The 21,240-nt window shown below is 39.0% G+C and overlaps 1 protein-coding gene across 1 annotated transcript in view; it reads right to left on the minus strand.

Annotated features, from left to right (window-relative positions):
• Window positions 1-21,240, minus strand: part of RABGAP1 (RAB GTPase activating protein 1) — a 67,894-nt gene that overhangs the window by 34,499 nt on the left and 12,155 nt on the right. The window contains exons 3-13 of the mRNA XM_084493749.1: window positions 19,811-20,045; window positions 19,131-19,335; window positions 18,397-18,571; window positions 17,900-18,057; window positions 16,151-16,261; window positions 14,956-15,022; window positions 13,314-13,416; window positions 12,952-13,121; window positions 10,232-10,406; window positions 8,359-8,452; window positions 5,378-5,528 (exon numbers count right to left, since the gene is read on the minus strand). Of these exons, the coding sequence (XP_084349875.1) occupies window positions 5,378-5,528; window positions 8,359-8,452; window positions 10,232-10,406; window positions 12,952-13,121; window positions 13,314-13,416; window positions 14,956-15,022; window positions 16,151-16,261; window positions 17,900-18,057; window positions 18,397-18,571; window positions 19,131-19,335; window positions 19,811-20,045 (1,644 nt within the window). The remainder of the gene's footprint in view (window positions 1-5,377; window positions 5,529-8,358; window positions 8,453-10,231; window positions 10,407-12,951; window positions 13,122-13,313; window positions 13,417-14,955; window positions 15,023-16,150; window positions 16,262-17,899; window positions 18,058-18,396; window positions 18,572-19,130; window positions 19,336-19,810; window positions 20,046-21,240) is intronic.

Raw genomic sequence — 21,240 nt, forward strand, 5'->3', positions numbered from 1 at the left:
CCTGGGGGGCTCCTGCAGGCTCCCAGCCCCACGGCCGGCTGTCCGACCGCTTATGGTGCACCAGAAATCCCAAACCAACTGCTGATGGAGCCCAAAGCAGCTACACGGACTGGAAAACCTGAGGGCATTCCCATGGGTAAGCATGCAAGGGATTCACACCATCACTTAAACGTGACTTCGCACCACACGCTAACACGTCACACACATGTACGGCGAAAAACCTCGTGTACGCACACAGGCACTGGTGTCACAACACAATACGGGCACCTGATCTGCAAGGCCAGAGAACAACACCCAAGAGCCTTCTGCTTGCTCAGTGCACTGGAAAACACATCCCTATAAGATACTGAAGCTCACTCTGTGACACCAAACTGACTGCTCCACAGCCACGATGCAGGCAGGCTGTCCCTATGGGAACTGGGCGTCGAGCCCCTCAAACCAGTAAGGGACTGGAACGAGGCTCTTCAACAACTGAAGTCCTTTCACCAAAAACACAAGCACGCAGCTGTTGTGTACTAGTGAGAGTCCACACACCCAATTCCATTGGTACCAACAAGCGCAAGGGTTTGGTTAACGCAAGCCAAGTGCTTGTCGCACTGTGGGATCTCTAATGGGAACGGAATTAGCCAAAGGGATGAGTCTCGGGGCAATCACACTGCTGCACGTGGGATTTCACTTCACCTGTAGGTAGAAAAACCATTCTACAATGTATTTGTACTGCTCAAAAACCTTGGCTGGACAACACCGCGACTTGGCAAATCCATAGGCAGTCTCCTGCAAAACTCTCAAAACCAAAATCTCATTTTTGCACCTTATTCCACTCCCCAGCCCCCAAAGATCACTTCACTGTTGTCCTTCATTTCTGTTATAATTTATGGCATTTCTACTCATGGAAAGTTAAGTACTAGAACTGTAGCTAGGAAACATAAACTTTGAATTAAATTTAGGCAAGTGCATTGTGGTTGTACAAAAAACAAGCTCTGATTGAATTACTGCTGGAGAAATGATCTCCTATCTTTCCAAAGCGGGGAATGATTTACATACCAATTGATTCACATAGTATTTCTGGATCCTTAAGCATGAATAGGCACATTATAAACATCCTTAGTAAAACAGCACACATTGAACCTTAAATATATCTCAGATATAAAAGTAAGGTGGTATTGGAAACCCTGAGACTGCCCAAAACAACATCTGCTTGCTCGAATTTCAAAACAAAAGATGTTCCACCAAATCAAAATAGTCTTCAGTGTTTTATTTTTATTACTATTTTATTAAGTCCAAGCTTAACTCCTTTATAGCTGACAGGTATTTCTATGTAAAAAGTTTTTTCCCTTTAACTGACAGCGTGTTGGTTCTTAACAGAGTGACAGCTCAGCCCAGAGCCCAAGCCAACTCACTGCTGCTCCATGAAGTTACAGCGAGAGCTCCTGGGAGACCTCCTGCTTCTAAAAGATAATTAAACTTTTATCACCACGTGATCAAAACTAATCAAAGAAGGGAGCTACAAGTTCAAGCGCACCAACACCAAGACTGTCATACTTCTCTTACGCCGCGACTCACAGATGTGTGTTAAGGTTCATTTTGATGGATCACACACAGTTGTGGCCCTCTGCACTCCTGAAAACTCAATGGACACTTCTGAATTAAATGAACACGTGGAAACCTGACTGTGATACACATGGAAAATAAATGCCAGACACCCACAGGTAAAGTACTGTTACATTTTACGCCACTGATGAAGCAACAAATTCAGTCAAATAATGGTAGTGACACCTCAACCTATTTCTTCCTTAAAAATTCGTATAATTTGCACCAAGACTCAGGGTGCATTTGGTAGAACTTCCATGTACTACAATCCTCTGCTCATGGAGACAAAAAAGGGGGAAGATGAGAAAGGGAATAGCAAGAGTGCTGCTCTACGAAAAATCTAACTAGGCGTAGAATTTCTATCAGAAATGTTACTGCAGGGTAACATCCCAGGACACCCATTCTGCCACTGTTTTATTATTATTATTATTTAAATTTGTGCCACCAGATGTCCCTCTCATGTTGGATTTTTCTTAATATAGTTTATTTATCTGGTACAACAGTTGATTGTTTTTTTTTTTTCTTTTTTTTATATTTTAATCTTTCAACCTTATTTCCTCCCACACAGACCTATATGCAGAAGCTTTTAGTTTCTCCTCAATATTGTAAATGTCAGGTTTTTAAATTTTTCGTATTATGAAGTACTTATCCACTAAAAGGCCTCCACTGATCTGAGAGATTCAGTAGCTGTATTAATCCTCTTTAGAAACATTGTCTGAAAAGTAGGTGATGTCTATTTTGCTTTGTATCATGATTTATTTTTTTAAAACTTGTGTGGTAGCTTTACAAGTCTTCCATCCAACAATACTCTCCATCCATCTATGGCTGTCAAAAACATTAAGTATTTCTCCTTCAGGTACCCATTAACACCTGGAGCAAGTCCCCATCTCTCCCCTCCTACTGTTCAGTGGCTGAAAGCCTAAGGATTAACAGCCGTAACCACGACTGCCAAAGTCCTATCAGGAACAGATGCCTCTCAAAGGATTGTCTAGATCGTTTTACCTAGAGTTTCCTTTCTGTCCCCAGTAGGGACATGACCTTAATTCATTGGGCTGGCTTTCATCCACACTCCCCATCACGAGCATGGCAATCTGGAGTTGCTAAAAGCTTTGTTATTGCACACAGATGGTGTGCAAATTCTCAAAAGTAATTTGAAATACCACAATGGTGCAACACTTCTGCAATAACAAAAGCAGAGAGCACAAACCCAACGAGCGCATACCAAAGAAACGCGGAACAAATAATTAATAAACATGGTCACCATGGCTAGGACACAGCACTGCACCTTGAGGCCTGGTTTCAATGCTGGGTTTTATGCACAAGTCAGATTCAAGAAGAGAACTAGATACAGCCTTCACTGGTGAAACCCACTGGAAGACACTTCTCTTTTCATCACTCAGTAGTCACACTTCAGTAGTAAACAAGAAATTATTCTTGCAGCAGTTAATTTGCAAAAGAAAGCTAGAAGCAGTCCTCCAAGCACCAGCGACCAGAATTCCATTGGAAAGCATCAAACATCAAAAGAAATACTGGAGAGCCTGCATCCAACACCCTGCTCACAAGAAAAAGAAATAAAAAAAATCACTGAAAGAGGCCAGACGCTTTTGAAGCGGCTGTCAACACAGATCCTTATTAATTTGGGACTGTTCTGCCACATGGGGTCGTGAAAAGCATGGCAGAAATCAAATGCAGCTACAGAAATAGAGGTCAACATGAAGAGAGCAGGGGCACGGGATCAGGAGTGCTCAGACTGGCTTACTGCACCTCCTACCTGCACTGAAGAGCAAAGGTTTTGCATCAAGTCATGCTTCAGCTCTGCGCCACAGCAGCTATTTCCATACAGAACATTTTCAGTGGATGTTAGCAGAAATAACTGCACTCCTGCCAGAGCAGGATTAGCCTTAGTGCCATGCAAAACATGACGGAGCATTACGAGGACGGAACAGATCAGAAAGACCCTTGCCTTCACATGACTCATGACTTTCTTTTTTGGACATTCTCTCGTGCACTGGTGCATTTTGACTACAACTGAGCTGCTATTTTCAGAGCTGTAAGAATAACCAGTCACATCAGAACTCCAAAATTATCAAATAATCTATGAAAGATATGAAAATAATAAAAAAAAATAAGGCCAAGATGCTATTCAGCATGATTATACTGTCCGTATATAGTATATATGATGGGTCTGCAAGCATCATCTTCCCAGGTCCTGAACTCATGGCCTCTGTGTACGGCAGAAATCATATGACTGCAGCAGAGTCTGAAAATAGACATTCAGTGCTCATTTTCTTTGTTTAATTCCTTAATTAGTTTACATGCTGAATGACCAGTGCAAGTGTAGCCAGTTCTTTGCTGATCAGTTCTTTTCCTCTCCCTTGTACTTGGACTCTAGAGATGCTTCCAGCACATTAGATCCAGGTTATTTCCTTTGTGTCTGCTAAATGTGAGTGAGTGGAAAGGTTTCACAGATTTAAAAATTGTCACACAATTCCTTTTTAGATCACAAAGATAGCACCAGTATGTGTCATCAACTGTGCTACAGAGATCACCTTTTCCATTCTGATACCAAAATACTGAAACAGAAACAAGGGACATGGTCACCTACTAAAAAGGCAATTAAAACAACACAGCAAGAATATCTCTGGTATGCTCCTTGCAAGAGCACTCAACCTCTGTAATATTTGTATGATTTATGTACCATAGGTACAAGTTCTACTATGCAGGTACCAATATTAAGGAATTCACATCAAGCTTCTCCTACGTTCAGTAAGCGTGTGTGAGTATTTATGGCAGAACATTTTTAGCTAATCTAACATGATTCATTTGAATCATGTAGGATCCTTCCTACAGGATGCCAGCAGAAACCAAGTTTAAATTCAGAAGCCCTCTTACCCTGAGAATAAGATCTTTAATTGCTCCCTGTGAATCTGTGCCATCAGAACATAAATATACAGCGCCTGATTCAGTTGTTTCGCTTTTTTAGCTGGTGAACAATTAGTTTGTTATTTTAGTACTAAACCTGCATCATTAACAATGTCTAATATAGTCCTTCTAGACATGCACATTTGATGAAAGTAGTAAAACAGCTTATCTATAAAGATCAAATCCAAACCAGTGTATTGGTAGGAAAGAGAGATTTGATTTTGTGACACATTTGTTACTCTAGAACTCTGAGAAACACTGAATGATGTCTGTGTCTGTTTTTTTTTTGTTTTCTTTTCTTTTCCTATATTATTGAGGTCAGCATTCAAGATGAGAAGTTAAAAAACTGCTAGTAATGCAAAATATCCAAAGTGCTCTGTTTTTTCTATCTTCAGAAAACAAACAAACAAATAAACCAACAAACCAACCAAACAAACAAAAAACCACCCTGCCATTTCAACCAGCACTGGATTTTCAGCATAAACATTAAGACAACAGAAAAAAATTCAGCCTTCTTTCAGGAAATCCAAACAAGCACAGGAAAAGAGCTTCCTGAATCTCTCAATTACGAATGCAATTAATAGAATTTTAATTTTTGACAAACTAATTCAGAAGCAATCCAAGTGTAACAGAAGCAAAACTATGAAATGAAAGCACTCTACAAATAATGTAACAACTATTTTTTATTTTTATGTTTTTAGGGAGAGGGGGGTTGAATTATTTGAATTATCCTCACTAGTTCACATATATTCAGATATACTCATAAGCCTTTAAACAAGAGGTTCCATACTTGGAAGTCTCTGTACTTCCATTCATTAACTTATGGGCGTTGGGAGGAAGATGAAAAATAAAACAGCAACTCTACCTTTGTGATGAGAATTCGGTACTTCTCCACCAGGTGATCATTGTTATGACACCCTGCCAGCAGCTGCCACACTTCTCCTCTCAGGGCCTCGGGGACACCACTTCTCACCAGCGCTGACAATGTCTTTGGCCTGACGCTCAGATTGAGGTGCCTGGGCGTGGGGGAAGCGGTTGTTACTAGTATCCAAGTACAAATAAACGAGTACATGAACAACCACTGATGTGCAACACCTAACATGACAAATGACAGAAGCTCAAGATACTCCACATGTTGTCAAGAGTACATGAAATTTTTCTGAAGAGTAAAAAGTTATGAAAAAAAAAAAACAGATTTAGAGAAGCACTCTTCAAACTCTTTGATTCCTATTAAATTTAAATACAATATAAGCATAAGCTATAAAACACTCAAGAAGACAGAAGTCCACAGCAAAAACTAGAACTGGAGGACAAGTACCACATTGTGTAAATCCCAAGCTACACGAACAGAAAGAGCTTGCAGAAGCACGTACTGCTCTCTGGTCCTTCTATGCCAGAGTAGGCAGGTAACCAGCTAACCTGTTTTGGTAGCAGAGCTATCAAAAAATCTTGTAGGGCTTTCTAACTGCATCCACACATTTGAACAGCTTTCACTGTTACACAAGCTAGTCCCATCTAAACATTTTTTTTCGAGTGAAACTGGTTGACAGCCCATAAATTACAGCACTGCAAGTTGTAAAAAACTGAACTTAATTTATGCAGTTACAGAAAGTTAAGCTGAACAGTCCATTTGTGGCTCAAACATTAAAATCCCAAAAAACAGAGTCCTTAAATCAAAGAAATCACATTTTTTTTCTACTGTTACTGAAAGAAAATTTCTTTGTAAAATGATTAAGAGGAGTGATAGACAAACCAGGCAAAAACTGAACTTGTCAACATTGACTGCATTCTATTAATAATAAACTCGTGCTTAACAACTTTTATTAACCATCCAACATACGTGGCTGATAATTTTACACATGCTGGGAATCCTTGCTGCTTTCTTCCTGCCTACAGTGTTCCCACACAATAAGCTGGAGCCCAGCCATCCTGGACACTTAAATCAGCTCATACCGTAAAGTCCACCTTCACTTTGTTTTCTCTAAACAAAATCAACTATAATCAAGATAATATTTCTATAATAATTACACTTATATCTATATATACATACTGATATTTCCTATTTATATGAATATTTATATAAATTACTCACTATACAAAATACTCAAATCACAGAGTGGTTTGCAAAGGCCTGTTCAATGAAAGCTTTACCTTAATCTCAGGCCAGAACAAATACAACAGTAACTCTAATGAAGACAGCCATGAGCTATAAGGCTGTAGCCATAAACTACTAGATTTTTCCAAACTATTTTGAGATGAAAAAACTGACTCACCAGTTATAAAACGAGCCAGATATTAAGAAATCACAAAATACCAACACATTTAATTGCTATACAAATCTAACAATAGGATTCTAAAAACCTAGCATGAAACTACCTGAAATCTGATTTTTATGATTTTCAATCCTCTTATGTTAAAAGCTCAAGGATCATTACTTCCAAATGCTTATTGTTAGTTAAGAAGGAAAGCCCTTTAACACATATTAAAGCTGTTGTTGCCAGCATTAGCAAAGAAGCACTTCATATCCTCTTAAAGCTGCCAAAACATTTTCAATGGGAGTCAGGTGGCTTAATTATCTTTCAGCCCTTGGAAGAATTACAGAAAATGCAAGTTGAAAGAAACTTTCCCATAGCAGCAGATGCATACAGCTCATCTGTTAACGATGTTCCTACAAGTCTAAGAAAGGGAAGAAAAAGGGATCGTGTATCTTCTTAGCACAGCCTTCCCCTTCTTACAAAGGTGGCCATATCAGATGTGCCCTTTCCTATCAAATTAGTGCAACACAGTACTGCAAAACCAAATGGTAGCAAAAGTACTTATTTAAATAAGCATTAAGCAATAGCAAAAATAAGAAATAATACCACGTTGTGATAACCTTAATTTAAAGGCTGATGTGACCTCTCAGCCAGGTCATTTTCCCTCATCTGAAGTGCATGACTTCATTTAATCTCTGCTCTCCTTCTCCTTAGATCTAATACTCTGCTAAGACCAGTTGCTGTACGCTCCTTGCCCTGCTCAATAACATTAGGAAGCAGAAGGCAACAACTAAAGCAAGACCTGAAATGTAGCACATTGGAGCTCAATCCAATGTTGTGATTGTTGTCCTGTTTTGCAAAAAAAAAATAAATAATAATGAATTTTTCAATGACTAGCATCACTTTCTTAAAACCACTCAGGCTACTTCAAGGTGACTAAAAGATCCTTCACGAAGGGAAGGCAGGTGTTGCATTAGCAACTTGACTGTTGAGAAACGTGCTTCTTGTAAATTGGCATTTTGGAGGAAAAAAATAGAAGAACTCATATACTTCCTTCTTGGCAGGCTCTGGAGCCATCTCACTTCAGAGAAGGGAAGAAAAGCATCTTCTGTCCAAGTGCAAATCTCCTGTACTCTTAAGCTGCAGTTACTAAGATATGACAGCTGCAGGAAAAATGGCTGTGAACTACATAAGAATTACAGACAGGAATGGAAGTGATCTATGCAAAATAAAGACAAAAGAGCTGTATTTTCTTTATATTACTTAGTTTAGATTTTTCTTCAATAGAATTCTAGTCAAGCTTACATATAAGTAACACTTATTTTAAGAGATAACCATCTAAAGAAGCAGCATAAATGAATTTCTGTACTGTATTTAAACATGCACTCAAAAATGAAAATACTTGAAACTCTCTCTGAAGAAATCAGAAAACACAAAGCCAGAGAATATGGAGTGTTGTGGGGACAAAAGAGGACTAAATCCACACTAAACTTAACTGGCTTCTGGAAATACTAAAAAATCCAGGCAGAAGGAGCAAACAGGATGAGAATGTTCAGAATTTTAACTTTCAGAATGCAAATTTGCAACTTACCATTTGGACAGCAGCTCTCCCCACGTCTCAAGAATTTTTTCTGCACACTCTTTGGAAACATCTCCAGAACCACTCAAGAGAGGTTCATCGTTGTCTGCCAGCAGAATAAAGGAGATGCTATGAGACCAAGAACCATAACGCTACCTCTGCAGATATAAATATTGCTCTCCTAACTGTGTGTGGCAAGAAGAATTCCTCGTTTGCGGATGCACTGCTTGTGCACTCAACCCAGAAATGCCGGAAGTCTTTTCAAAGGAGCACAGATGTGATAAAACACAGAAGACAAGCTTTAACGTGAAATTCTGGTTAAAAAAAATAAGGTAAAAAAATTACCACAAGGGTGTCGAAACACCTGGACAGAAGGATCCAGAGAGGCTGCGGAAACTCCATCATTGGAGGCTGTCAAAATACTACAGGACAGCCCTAAACAACCTAACTAGCTGGACTCACACTGAGGCAGGACTAGAGACTTCCACAGGTCCTCTCCCATAAAAGTACTTCTATTATTCTATCCCAGACTTTTGGAGGATCACAAAAATTCTCAAAGAGCACAACTTTCTGTATAAAAAAATAAAATAAAATAATAAAAAAGCTAAAAACACAGTAAAAGCAATATGGTTCCGCTGACCAGCTGCAGGCTCAGCCCTGTTGTTGCAGATCCATGACAGTCCACAAGCTATTTCATTTTAACTGTTTTGTAGTTTTCCTTTGAAACCTGGTACTTTCTGACAACATCCCTGACTTAAAGTAAACAGCTTTCTGAACCAAACATTTTCAACTGGGGGTGGAGGGCGCACAGATTAGCATAATCGCAGTAATTCTTTTTGAAACCAATATTAAACTGATGTACTCCCAGATATTTTAAAATGCTAATAGCGTGTATCACACACAAAAACTACATTTCATCAATAGAGCAGTCAACATTGCTTTTGCATTATTGAGGAAATCGCACAGATTTAGTAAAAAAGACTGTAGCTCAGCTGACGCCTGAAATTGTCAGCAAACTCTTGCAATGCTGCAAGTTCTGTCTTCTGTAGACAAAATATCTATGTTCCTGGTCTTGAAAGGAATACCACTGTGGTAACACAGTGGTTGGAGATTCCTTATGAATATTACTTTGCAAAAAAGGAGTTAAATTTCAAACCTTTTTTTTGTTGTTTGTTTGTTTTGTTTAAATAAAGGGGAGGTAAGGCACAGAAGTGAAACAATTCACCTAAGGTCACACAGAAGGCCAGCAGAAAAAGCAAAAAAGCATAAAGTCATCTGCACTTCAGCTCAAAGCTGTAAAACCAGATGTTTATATACTCAGAACTAGTCCATATTTTGGCTTAAGAGAATAAAAAAATAAATAAAGAAGCCAGAAAGATATATTGAAAATGCATTAGGGTTCAGACTAGGCTGCTCCTGATAGAGTTTTATGTATTACAGATGTCTGTATTTTTCTCTTCTCTAAAAATGCTGCTTGCTTACATTTCTAAATATCAGCTTCTCATTTTCACTCTCAAATCTTTTCACAGCTGCTCAGGGAGGGGCAGAAGCTACATGATAATCCCAAATTTTTAGCAGCTTCTTTTCACGTTGTTCCAAATATATCACACACGAGGCTTCGTGAGGCCTGTGCTGAGCAAAGCACAGACAGAGCACAGAAGTGGCAGACGGAGAGGCTGATCCAGGAATGCAGGGGCACTGGTTACTGAATACTCACAGCATTAAAGCAAAATTTAAACAAGAAAAAAACAACCAACCAAACAACAACAGCAAAAACTCCAGTCAGACTCTGTCCTGCTGATAAAGTATTCAACAAGTTTCATAGCTATTACTTAAAAGCTACCCTTTCTTTTGAAGTATACAAATTACACAATCCACATCTTACCCTCCTCTTCATCATCCTCTGGAGGAGAAGGAATCATCGAGCCCTGTGACCCAGACTGGGGCAGGCGAAGAGAAGGGCTTGCTGTAGTTTTTCTTCTCTCCCTCTCTGATTCGCTTTCTAGACACACAACTTCATACAGTGTGTCGGAGTTATTCTTTCTGTCCTTTTGCTTTATCTAGGAAAAAAGAAGTTTCCTTTTACCAAGAAAAAGCATACGAATCTCCGTATTACTTCATAAGGCTCTACCTCCTCTTTTTAGAATCGGAGAGCTAAGAAAGAAACAAATTTCATCACATTCTGCAGTGAAAAATGTTCAATCCTTGCGGCACCCTCAATGCATCATGCCAGCCTGCAAATGTTCCCATCCCTAATACTGTGTAACAAACCCTAAGCATACTTTCATACCTTTCAGGTGCAGTCTAATTTATCTTTTTTAACTTTCTGGGGATACTGGTGGGAGAGCAAAAGGAGAATTCTAATAAAAATTGTTCACATTTAGTTTCCCAACATGACAATGTCCTGAGCAATACCTCCAAGTCAGCTATCTGTGCATATGTATTGCTGGGGAGAACACAGACATACGAACTGGGGGGGTCCCCAGGCTTATTACATGGACCTGCTTCATCCTTAATTTTCAATTATTCCTTTAAAAGGAAGGCCCTTCTCTGTGAAATTGTTTCAAATTTTTGATGCAGTCCAAGAATTTCATTTTTTTGTCATAAAGTAATAAAATAGAAAATAGAAAAAGAAAGGTGAAGAAAAGAGGAAGATAAGATTTATAATCACACTCTACATTAAGCTCCCTGTGCTCAGTTTTATCCCTTGTAGTACTTAAAATGAAGAGAAATGCATCAAAACTAAACAGGACTAAATTACTAAATGTACTCTGAGAAAATAAAATCCCTCTGCTTTCACCATTTCCGAATAAAGAAACACTGCCAAGGTAAGATAAGCCAATTCTACACAGCTGTATTTTAATAGGCTAATCATGACTCCATAGAAACAGGTTTCCCTTCCAGGCTTATCAGGCAGTACATTCTATATTTGTTGCTTCCACTATGAATTTTGATAATCTTCCATTAGTAAACACTGGAAGTTGGACAGCCTGACAGTGCCTGTGGAAAAATGAGAATTAGCTAAGATAAGTCACAATGCCTGTGAATTTGGTGAGACAAAAGATACAGAATTAGCTAAGTAAGATAAACTTCCTTTAAACTACCAATCCAAGAAGGTGTCTGCTGGAGGTAGTAAAATATTTATAGTTCAGCAGCTCTATCAGCTCAACATCTCCATGCTACTCCTCACAAACATTCCAAGTAAAAAGACTGATCTCAATCATGAAGATTTTTTCCACCTTACGTTGTGAAGGAAATTTTGAAGGAAAGTTTCCGAAGTATTTATTCATACTTTACACAAAAGATAGGACATGCACAAAAAAACAAATCCTTAGCAAACCTCATCTTTGTTACTACAAAGAAAGAGTGCTAGCACTTTAAGACAATTGCACACACACACACACACAAAAAAAAAAAAGCTCAGAAAAGCTTTCAATTTCATTCAAAACATCATTAAAAAAAAGAATATCAAGAAATGAGATGGACTCCAACCTTGCTTTTTTGAGCTTCACTCAGAATTATTAAACCTTGAGAAAGTACATACACCCACACAGATGTTTGTTTCTATCTTTCAATTCCTTTAAACAGGACTTTCAGTTCAGAACAGTGACTTCTAAAGCAGGAGAACTTCAAGTACATCACCTCTTCAGTAATGTGGACCTTCAACTTTCCAAACTTATTTTGAGACTAAGTTATTGCCTTGTATTGTTATTATGAATATTATAGACAGAAATATCCTCTCCTTTTTAGTAGATACGGTTAAAAAAAAAAAAGTTGGAAGAAACAGTAAAAATTTTTAACAAGTTCTAGGGATTTTTTGTGGTTGCTTAGATTTTTTTTCCCCCAGGGGAAACTTGGGGTATGTGTGAAATCTCTGCTCTCAACCATGTACAAGTGGGAAAAGAGGCTTTCACATACGTCTTTTTCCCTCCTAATTTCAGGTGGATGTTTGCTCATATAAAAAAAAGTTTAATTTGTATGATAAAATCATCCTAGCGTCATACTGGGTAGCATGTCACCAGGATTATGTTAAAAGCTTTTTTCCCCCATTAACCCTTTATTTTATGTTTGCCCTATGTAACCCAAATGCAACCAACTCTTGGCACATCCTTGGACTGCAGATAAATTCTCTGTTCCTTTTATTTCTGAGGTTTGGCTGGAAAATCCATAAGCCTACGTATAACTTCACAGCCTCGTCAAAGCTGTCAAAATTTGCTTTGAAATGAGGACACCCAGCTCTTTATGGGAAGTTTTGATAACCACCAACAATTAGCGTGATGATTTTAGCTTTTCTAAAAATCGAAGACCACTTATTACACGTCTATTTCAGGAGAAAAATGTTGAAATATAAACGTTATATTAGTAAGGGTTTTTGATGCAGTCCAATCCCAGGGAGAAAAAACTGTAGTGAAATTTTGATCTGCTAACAGGCACCAGTAAATACAATTCTGTATCTTCAATGCATTTGCATTTATTCAGCATTACGCCGTAAGTTTACCTCTCAAGTTCCCAAACAATCGACTGCACCAAAATTAACCTTGAAAATCAGCCCAGCCAAATCCCACATTAACTGTAGATTATTATTATTGTTTTTCAAAGTGTTACCTGTTTCAATTTTAGGAAAAAATTTTCAGTCGAGCTACGTTTGCTGAAAGGCCAGAACAATCTCTCGTTAGGTGAGCAAACTCTGACTTTAGTCTCCAGAATGAATCGAACAGGTTCCTGAACCTCAGTTATCACCAAATCCACAGCTGTAGTCATGAAAAGTACTTTATCTAGAGAGAAGAACCAAAGCATTAGTATCAAGAGAAATATTTCAAACAAAGTACTCTGTAACCTCTTTCCTAGTAACACGAAAGAACAGAATAATTTTTTTTTCGTTCATCTTAAAGAAAGGAGAATTGAGCCAATGCTGCCTAGATAAGTCATCTGCCCTAACTAGGAATAAAATCTGGCAAGGTTCATACCTTTTGGTGTTTCTTCATTTACAAACTGGAAGTGTGGAGATTTTTGATTCCAGCTCCCAGTGATCACGTATGATTTCCCATCAGAACTTTTACCCATGGACTCCTGGAAATAAGGAATTTTAATGCAACTTTATTTAAATTACAACAATCTCTACATTACAAGATTCTCAGCTGCATAAAACAGCTCCTGCACTAGCAAGAGAAGGGCAAGCATGTGTAGTCCATTTTACATAGTCCTGTAACAGAGATCATCTCTGAAGGTAAGAGCTGAGTTCCCAAAGAGTCTTTCCTCCTTTGCTGATGACACAAAAAGGCCAACTACTGATATTTGTTTTGTGTGTACGTAGTACGAACACCTGTCTGGTGACACCTGAAGATCAATAGCTCATTTTGGAGGTGGCTATTTGACAGCAACTTTAAGCTCACAAAGCTGTAGGTGCAAGTACACCAGCTGCCAAAGTTTCACAGGTTTTGCTCTTACTTTATTTTTCCCTTGTTGCTGCTGTTGTTTGGGGAAAAAAACAAAAACAAATTAAAGTTTTTCAAACTTTTTAAAATTTTTTTTCTGGAAAATCCAAGGCAATCCAGTTCTGGCCTTATTTTGTGTCGTGAGTCTCTGAATGACAGCTGTTTGACTGGCAAAGCATTTAAACACATAAAGCTTTAATCACGCACTTAAGGAATGTAGTTCGTTGCTTCTAAAAGAACAAAATAAACCAGAACACTGTCCTACAAGCTACTGAACTTGTAAACTTGGCAGATGTTTCACATCAACATCCCTCTACTTCGCTATGATGTTTTAATAAACTAGCTGTGTTTTATTTTATCCTAAATAGCTATTTTATATAAGTAAATTTTACTCTAAAACATCTTGAGATCCAGCTTCATTCAGCAAACAAAACATGTTGCTCAGCTATTAGAAACTGAGTCAGTATTTTATCCTTAGTGTTCAAAGTATCTGTCTTCCCATCAACCTTATTTTCTGAGCAACTCAAAGCCTGGTAAAAAGCAAAATTATTCATGAAGTATGGAATCATTTGGGGTAGTCACTACTGCAACAAGTATGTACTTCATAAACACTAACCAAGTTTGTTTTTACAGCACACTTGTGAAGTCAGAAAACTTCTAATATCATTTTATGGATGAAAAAGTGAGTTATAATAACAAAGTGCCCACTAATTCTCAGAGTTATACAAGAAGCTCTTGGACCTTTTTTTTTTTTACAGCAGTGAGTATGCTGTAAAACTTTCGAAGCTCAAGGCACAGCTCTTCAACATTCAGTACTTCCAAAAACAAAATGAATCATAGAACGGCTCAGTTGTAAGGGACCTTAAAGATCATCTAAACCCAACCCCTGCCATTGAGGGGGATGCTTCCACGTTTCTTATTCCAGGCTCCTAAACAAGAACAGTCATGGCTAACTGCAAAATTGGGCAACTCCCTTGACCGACATTATGTCATGTCATGTAATTCTAGCAGCAGTGATTAATCCCAGTTTCACAGGGCTACACTCAAGAGCATACACTACAGCAGCAACCCAAAACAAGTGTGCCTAAGAAGCTCAATCTTTTCTGTCTATCCAGAGATCACAAGCAATTGTAATAAAAGTTATTATAGAATTTTGTTAATAAGAGATCCTTACCAAATCTAAAAGGTGCATGTCACCACTCCGAACATCTTTCCCACGGCTCAGGAGGAGGCCAAAACATCTGCAAAACCAGACAAAAAAATTAATCTGCAAAAATTACTACTTATAAACAAACCATTAGCATTCCTTATCTGAATATTCTGTCATACACCACAAGCAGCCCACGAATGCAGTAACAAATGTGAACAACTCTTGACATTTGAGAGTCGTATCAACCATGTACACCAAAACAATGTTAAGCCAATATTGGAAATGTCAAGAAAGATTTCATGAACATATTTACAGCATGATTGTATCCTGCCTTCAGATGCCTCCAAACAAAGATAACTGTTTGTCAAACAGATTCTGCTGATGAGTTCCCTATCCTGTAGGTAGGGCAATATTCCCACCATTTCTCTTCCCTTAGTTTATTTTATTTTTGTTGTTGTTTTGTTCTGGTTTTGCTACAGATTTGCATACAATTTAACCTTTTAACAGACAAGAATCAGGAAATCCTATGTGAAGTGCATAGACCTGTGTTCTATGGGTTTAATTTGGAAATACCTTTGGCCCATAGAGATATTCCACCTCATCCTGTGGTTTACCACACTTTCTGAAGTTCCTAGGTTTCATGTCAGACTGCAGTCTGGCAGAAGATGCATCTTTTCTCTGGATTGTGAGCAGTGCAAAACTCTGGCAGTAACCAAAAATTGCTAGTTTATTTCCAAGCAGCGAAAGATTTGAAGTCTGAACTCTCCCTACCCTACACAGGTGCTTCATGTTCTAGAATTCCAGACTGCAGCAGATTCTAAGTGCACATACCAAGATATTCTCAGATGCAACTGAGAAAAAAGGAAAGCAAAATACTTTAAATAACTCAGTTGCTGATTACAGCCTCTGCATTTTAGACATATTGACCGTTTAAAATGGAAATAGTACATTTTTATACAAAGTTTTTGAATGGGCTAGAGTAGATATGACACTGACTCAACAATCAGATCCATGCAGATTCCACTGCGCCTGCATTGTGTCTTGTCACACACGTGCTGAACAAACCAATCAGATCTTCTGCACAATCCCACTCAACACAGAGGTGTCGAATTAAATTACATAAACGGAGCATTCATGGAACAGGCAGTAAGCTGCTGCTTCAGAAGAAAGAACACAAAACATCAATTAAAGATGTATTTTTTTAAATCTATAAAATTACCTCTCAATAGCAAGTTCTTTATTAGTTGTCTGTTGGACGTAAATCACTATCTTCTTATCAATTCCTTGGCGGAGTTTAAAGCATTGCCTGTCCTTGTCTTTGGGAACTGCGCTGTTATTTACCAAAAAAGGAAAAAAAATAAAATAAAATTCTCAGGGCATCACTTAACTGTATTCCTTTTATGTATTAAAAACAGCATCAGACACTCGGTGAAGCCAGCTTCTTACACTAAAGCACTTAAGACCTTTCTTCCTTGCACACTGCTGACAGTAACTTGGGAAGAAATAGACGCATAATAGATGTTAGTATTTTATCACAATTAGGTGAAACCAAGGAAATTTAGTTTTCAAAATAAAAATTGTATTTTGTATATCGCTTTGCTTATTCTTGTGAGACCTCCAGCAAGGCTGAGATTCAGTGCAGTCCATGCTGACATACCTGAGCTGGCTATGACTGAAGCAGCTCTTGGCAGCATGGTTTCTGAAAAACACTCCAAGCGCCAAATCCTAGGGACGGCTTACAGCACCTGCACAGCTGCGACTACACTGCTATTGGTAACGGGCCAGAGAGCCTGAACATCACCTAGAGTACCGCTGTGTGCTGCAGCCACGCACCCTGGCGGCTGCTGCTGCGCCCAAGCCCAAGAACCATCAGCAGCTTTCACGCTCAGGCTCTGAGCTAAACCATTTTTCTGTCGCTAGCACATGAGCAGTCTTTTGGATTGTCTACAATGGAAGGTGCTGAATAAATATTGGATTATTAGATGTGATTTATTTATTTATTTAATAAATAAAGCATGAGCTGGATGCAAATCCAAGAGGAGAAACACTGCTGAAGCTGTGGCTAGGAGCCAATGTTCTCAACAAGTCAGAGTATTTGGCAGACATGTTGTACTGTAATAAAGACACTTCAGCAATTACAGAACACTATAAATGGTTGCATAAAACATCTAAGGGCACTGTGTATAGGCGAAGCAGAAAAAAACTTCTAGCAAAAAATTAAAAAAGTCTTTTTAAAAACCAAGGTTATCCATTAGCAGACTTAACATGAAAATGGCACTAACTAAAACAATGTGAAAAGCTGCTCAAACACCCTCACCCAATACCACTTGCCATAACACCTGGATCAGGAAACAAACAAACCTACCTGGGAAAAGATTTATGGTATTTTGAGAACTGGATCAGAAAACAGAAACGTTCAGGAACAGAAGCAACATTTGTTCATAAAGCTTTTTTGATCCAGACAAGAAAGCACTACTTTACAGATCAGAACAGGTGAGTAATTTAAATAAATGGACCACAGCAAAACCAAAGAGAATCTATATTGATGATTTTTGATAATAAATTTCATTTCTGCCTTCTTTTCTGCTTTCAATACCTAATATACAGATCAGCCCTAGGAAATCACAGGGAAAATGGATAAGGATGACCAATTTGGCCTTCTTAAGCTTGCAAACATGAGGGGGAAATAAGGAAAGCTGGGTTCTTCCTAGGATAAAAAGTAACAGCACGTCTACACAGGCCATGTTATTCCAGACATTTACCTTTACTGAGCAGCACTGGAAGATCAAATGTTGGACTAGATGATCTTTTCCAACCTGAATGATTCTATGATTTCGGCTTGGACTAATGAGCTGAGCACCACTTAAAACACATTGCACAGAAAAGGTTTTGAAGACAAAAGAAGAACGCAAAATCGAAACAGCACTTTGCAGGTAGCATCAGGTTCAAATGAATGAAGAATCTATACCTGAAATAACCTTTGCCATCATCTTCTTTGATTTCCAGTGACACAGAGAAGGTGAAAATATCGCTGTCTGGAGTCTGTGGGGTGGCGATGGCTGAGAGTGGAGTTTGTTTGGCAGAACGACGGAAGGCAGTGGCAAAGCTGTACAGTATTCGGCTCACCTGCATTTAGACAGCACCAAAGAAAGTTCAGAAAGATACAGGTGTACAGCATGTAGCAGGTGAAAACCTACCTGAATCTTCACTATATAACACAATGAGAAATAAAGATGCTGGCAGCTTTAGCATCTAACTGCTTTTCTACACTTTTTTAAAGAATAAACCATTAAACGTGTTCTCATTTCATATCCAAGATTTATAAAATTATCTTAGCTTGGGGTATAAAAGGAACAAAAAGTCATGAATTGAATTACTTCTGAAGTGCCTGACATAATTCTGCTCTATCTCAGTAATAACTTTTACGTTTACATAATAATTATTTGACAAAAAGATTCAACTTACAGCCTCTTGGATTTCACATCGGAAGACATGAATCCTAAAGAGTTCTGCATTGTAGTGGCTTTCAGTGAAAGCAAAGCAATCACTTTCAGGGGTTCCATCATGCCCTCGTACACAGAAAAGGATTTTATAGATTGGATAATTTGCGATTTCTGTGTTTGTCTGAGGATCTAAAAGTCTGTTAAAAGAGAGAGAAAAATTGGATAATTTGTGATTTCTGTGTTTGTCTGAGAATCTAGAAGTCTGGGGGGCAAGGAAGAGAGAGAGAGAAAGAACCTGCACCTTTAGAAGAATTATTTCAGCCAGCCAATAACTTGCAAGCCTCGACAATTTCATAGCTACTGGAGAATGTACATCATGAATAAAATAATTAATATGCAGCAGTGGATAGCCTCATCCCTGTTAAGCCTAATGTACCAGCAATATTCCAGCCCTACAAACTAAACACTTCTCAGGCTATTTCCAAAGTGTTCATTAATAACCACTCCCACTGTAGCTTTTGGGATGCCTTGGATCATCACAGTATTCCATACGGATTCCTGGGCAAAAAAAATGCCTTCAGGAAACAAAATCAAAGCATCACTTTCCACAGATCTCTTTAAAAACCACTTTTTCCACTAAAAGAAATGCTAAGTTGCTCATGACTCCTCCCAGATAAATTGGTAACTTGTTTCTGTTGCTAAAAGAAAGTAATATTAAATGCACAAAGTCAGAGTACGCTTGAATTAACTTTGTACCTCACTGTTCCTTCAGAGACATTAGGCACTGACAGAGTCACATCTAAAGAAATCTGGCACTGGCTTCGTAAGATGCACATCATTCTGAGGGCTTCCACTTCACTCCGAGGAGCATTCACAGAGGCACAGCCTAAGTAGGTGAGCTTGCTGAACACCACACTGTCCTCATCAGTCACAGGTGTAAAAGGGCTCAAATCCTCACAGTCTAGGGTAAGACACAAAGTTGAACATAAGAAGCAAGACCAGGTTAACAGCAGTAAATTACCAGAGATTGACTAACTGCATGCAAAAAATGACTAAGGAACATATTATAGAAAGTCAGGTCAGGCCAAAATACTACAGCAAAACCTGCCTGAAAGGAAGTTACTGATTGCTAACACTGCTACCCAAACTCTACAATCAGTTCACTCAGACAGCTGTTCAATATGAGTGCACCAATTTTCACTACAGCAATAAGATGCACAGACAAGCTAAACAAATTAATACTTTTCAAAGTGTTTTCAGAAGAGACAATGTCTCAGCACATGGTAACTCCTGCATCACATAACCTGCACTAGGTGATTATAATGGGAGAAACGGGGAAAGGTAGATGGACACAGCTGTACCTAAATCCTCCTTCCTTTCCCCAGATAAAGCTAGTTCAGAAGATACCACCAGGCATTCCCCATTTTTTTTCTAACCTCCCTGGGATGGTTTCACTGGCAAACTCATTCCTGGTTTCTGGAGTCCTGCCACCGACACTGGGTTAATGGTAGAAGATGCTGAAGCTTCGAGGACAACGGGTTCTTCCCCATCGCCATCCGTCCTGATTTCTTCTCCATGGTCCCGGTCACTTGACTGATCTTCTATGGGTGGATCCATCAGCACGTCCTCAAGTTCCCTCTGCAGCTGCTGTTCGCTTCCATTCCCCACAATCTAAGAGCACAAACAGAGTTGGGACACACACACAAGAAAAAAGACTGTTCAAATGAAAAAGGAAAAAAAAAAAACAACCAGCTTTTGGGTACACGGTCATTCATTTGGCTGCCTCCACCAACCAAAACAGCAGGTAAGAAATTTCATCTAGTTACAACCATAAACACAAATTGCAATGTGAAAATGTTCCCCAGTTCAGATTCTATCCCCCTCACTTTGAGCTCCCTCTGTTAGTCTGTTAAAGCAGGAATCTCCTAGTACTACAAAGACTAGCTTATGGCACAGGAGACTTAGAGAAGTCCACAGTTCATCGGTCTATTACAATTCTCAGAATAGTTCCAGAAAGGACCAAATATAATTAATATGCAACACGGTTCATGGGGAAGATAGCAAGGTTTCACAGGAAGAGAAGAATCTGGAACAGGATTATGCCTGAGGAGCAGTGTTGGTTTATTTCCTGGCACTCATCTGCAGCCTGACCTTGCACTCGCTGAAGTCAACAGGAAAAAGTGCAGCAGCCCAGGTGGTGCAAAATTAGGTCCTAAGCTAGGAAGAGGATGAAGATATTAAGTGCTACAGTACTGGTTTTGTTCGGGTTTTTTTGTTGTTTGTTTGTTTGGTTGGTTGGTGGGTTTGTGCTTTGTTTTGTTGGTTTTGTTTTTAGTTTGTAGGCAATATGCAGGGAACTATTCATGTTCACTGAAGAGAGAGAGAGAGAGAGAAAGAGAAGAACTGGAATTCCTGCACTACCTCCTGCTGACAAAGATGATCCAACTGCATTGTTCTCTAGTCACATCTGGGCAGAGATGTTCAATCTTTGTGCAAAAAGACCAAAGAGACTCCAGGTTCTGTCCCTTACAGAAGATCGGCACAGGCTGTAGCAGCAGTGGGCTATGCTAACAGCAGCACAGCCAGCAGCCACAGGGATGTGGCTTTCTCCTCTGCTCAGCTCTCCTAAGACCACGTCTAGAAGGCCACATCCAGTTTTGGATTCCCCAGTGCAAGAAAGACACCCGTGAGCTGCAGCAGGTCCCAGAGAGGGGCACCAGGCTGGACAGGGAAGGAGAAAAGGCTTTAGGGGTCCCCAACAGCAGCCTTCCATAGCCGCAAGGGATGACAGAACCAGGCTCACAGTGCTGCACAGCAGGAGAAGGAGAGAAAGTGGCATAAAGAGCAAGATGTTCCAGCTGGATAG

Source organism: Aythya ferina, assembly GCF_964211825.1.
Source record: "Aythya ferina genome assembly, chromosome: 20".
Lineage (NCBI taxonomy): Eukaryota > Metazoa > Chordata > Aves > Anseriformes > Anatidae > Aythya > Aythya ferina.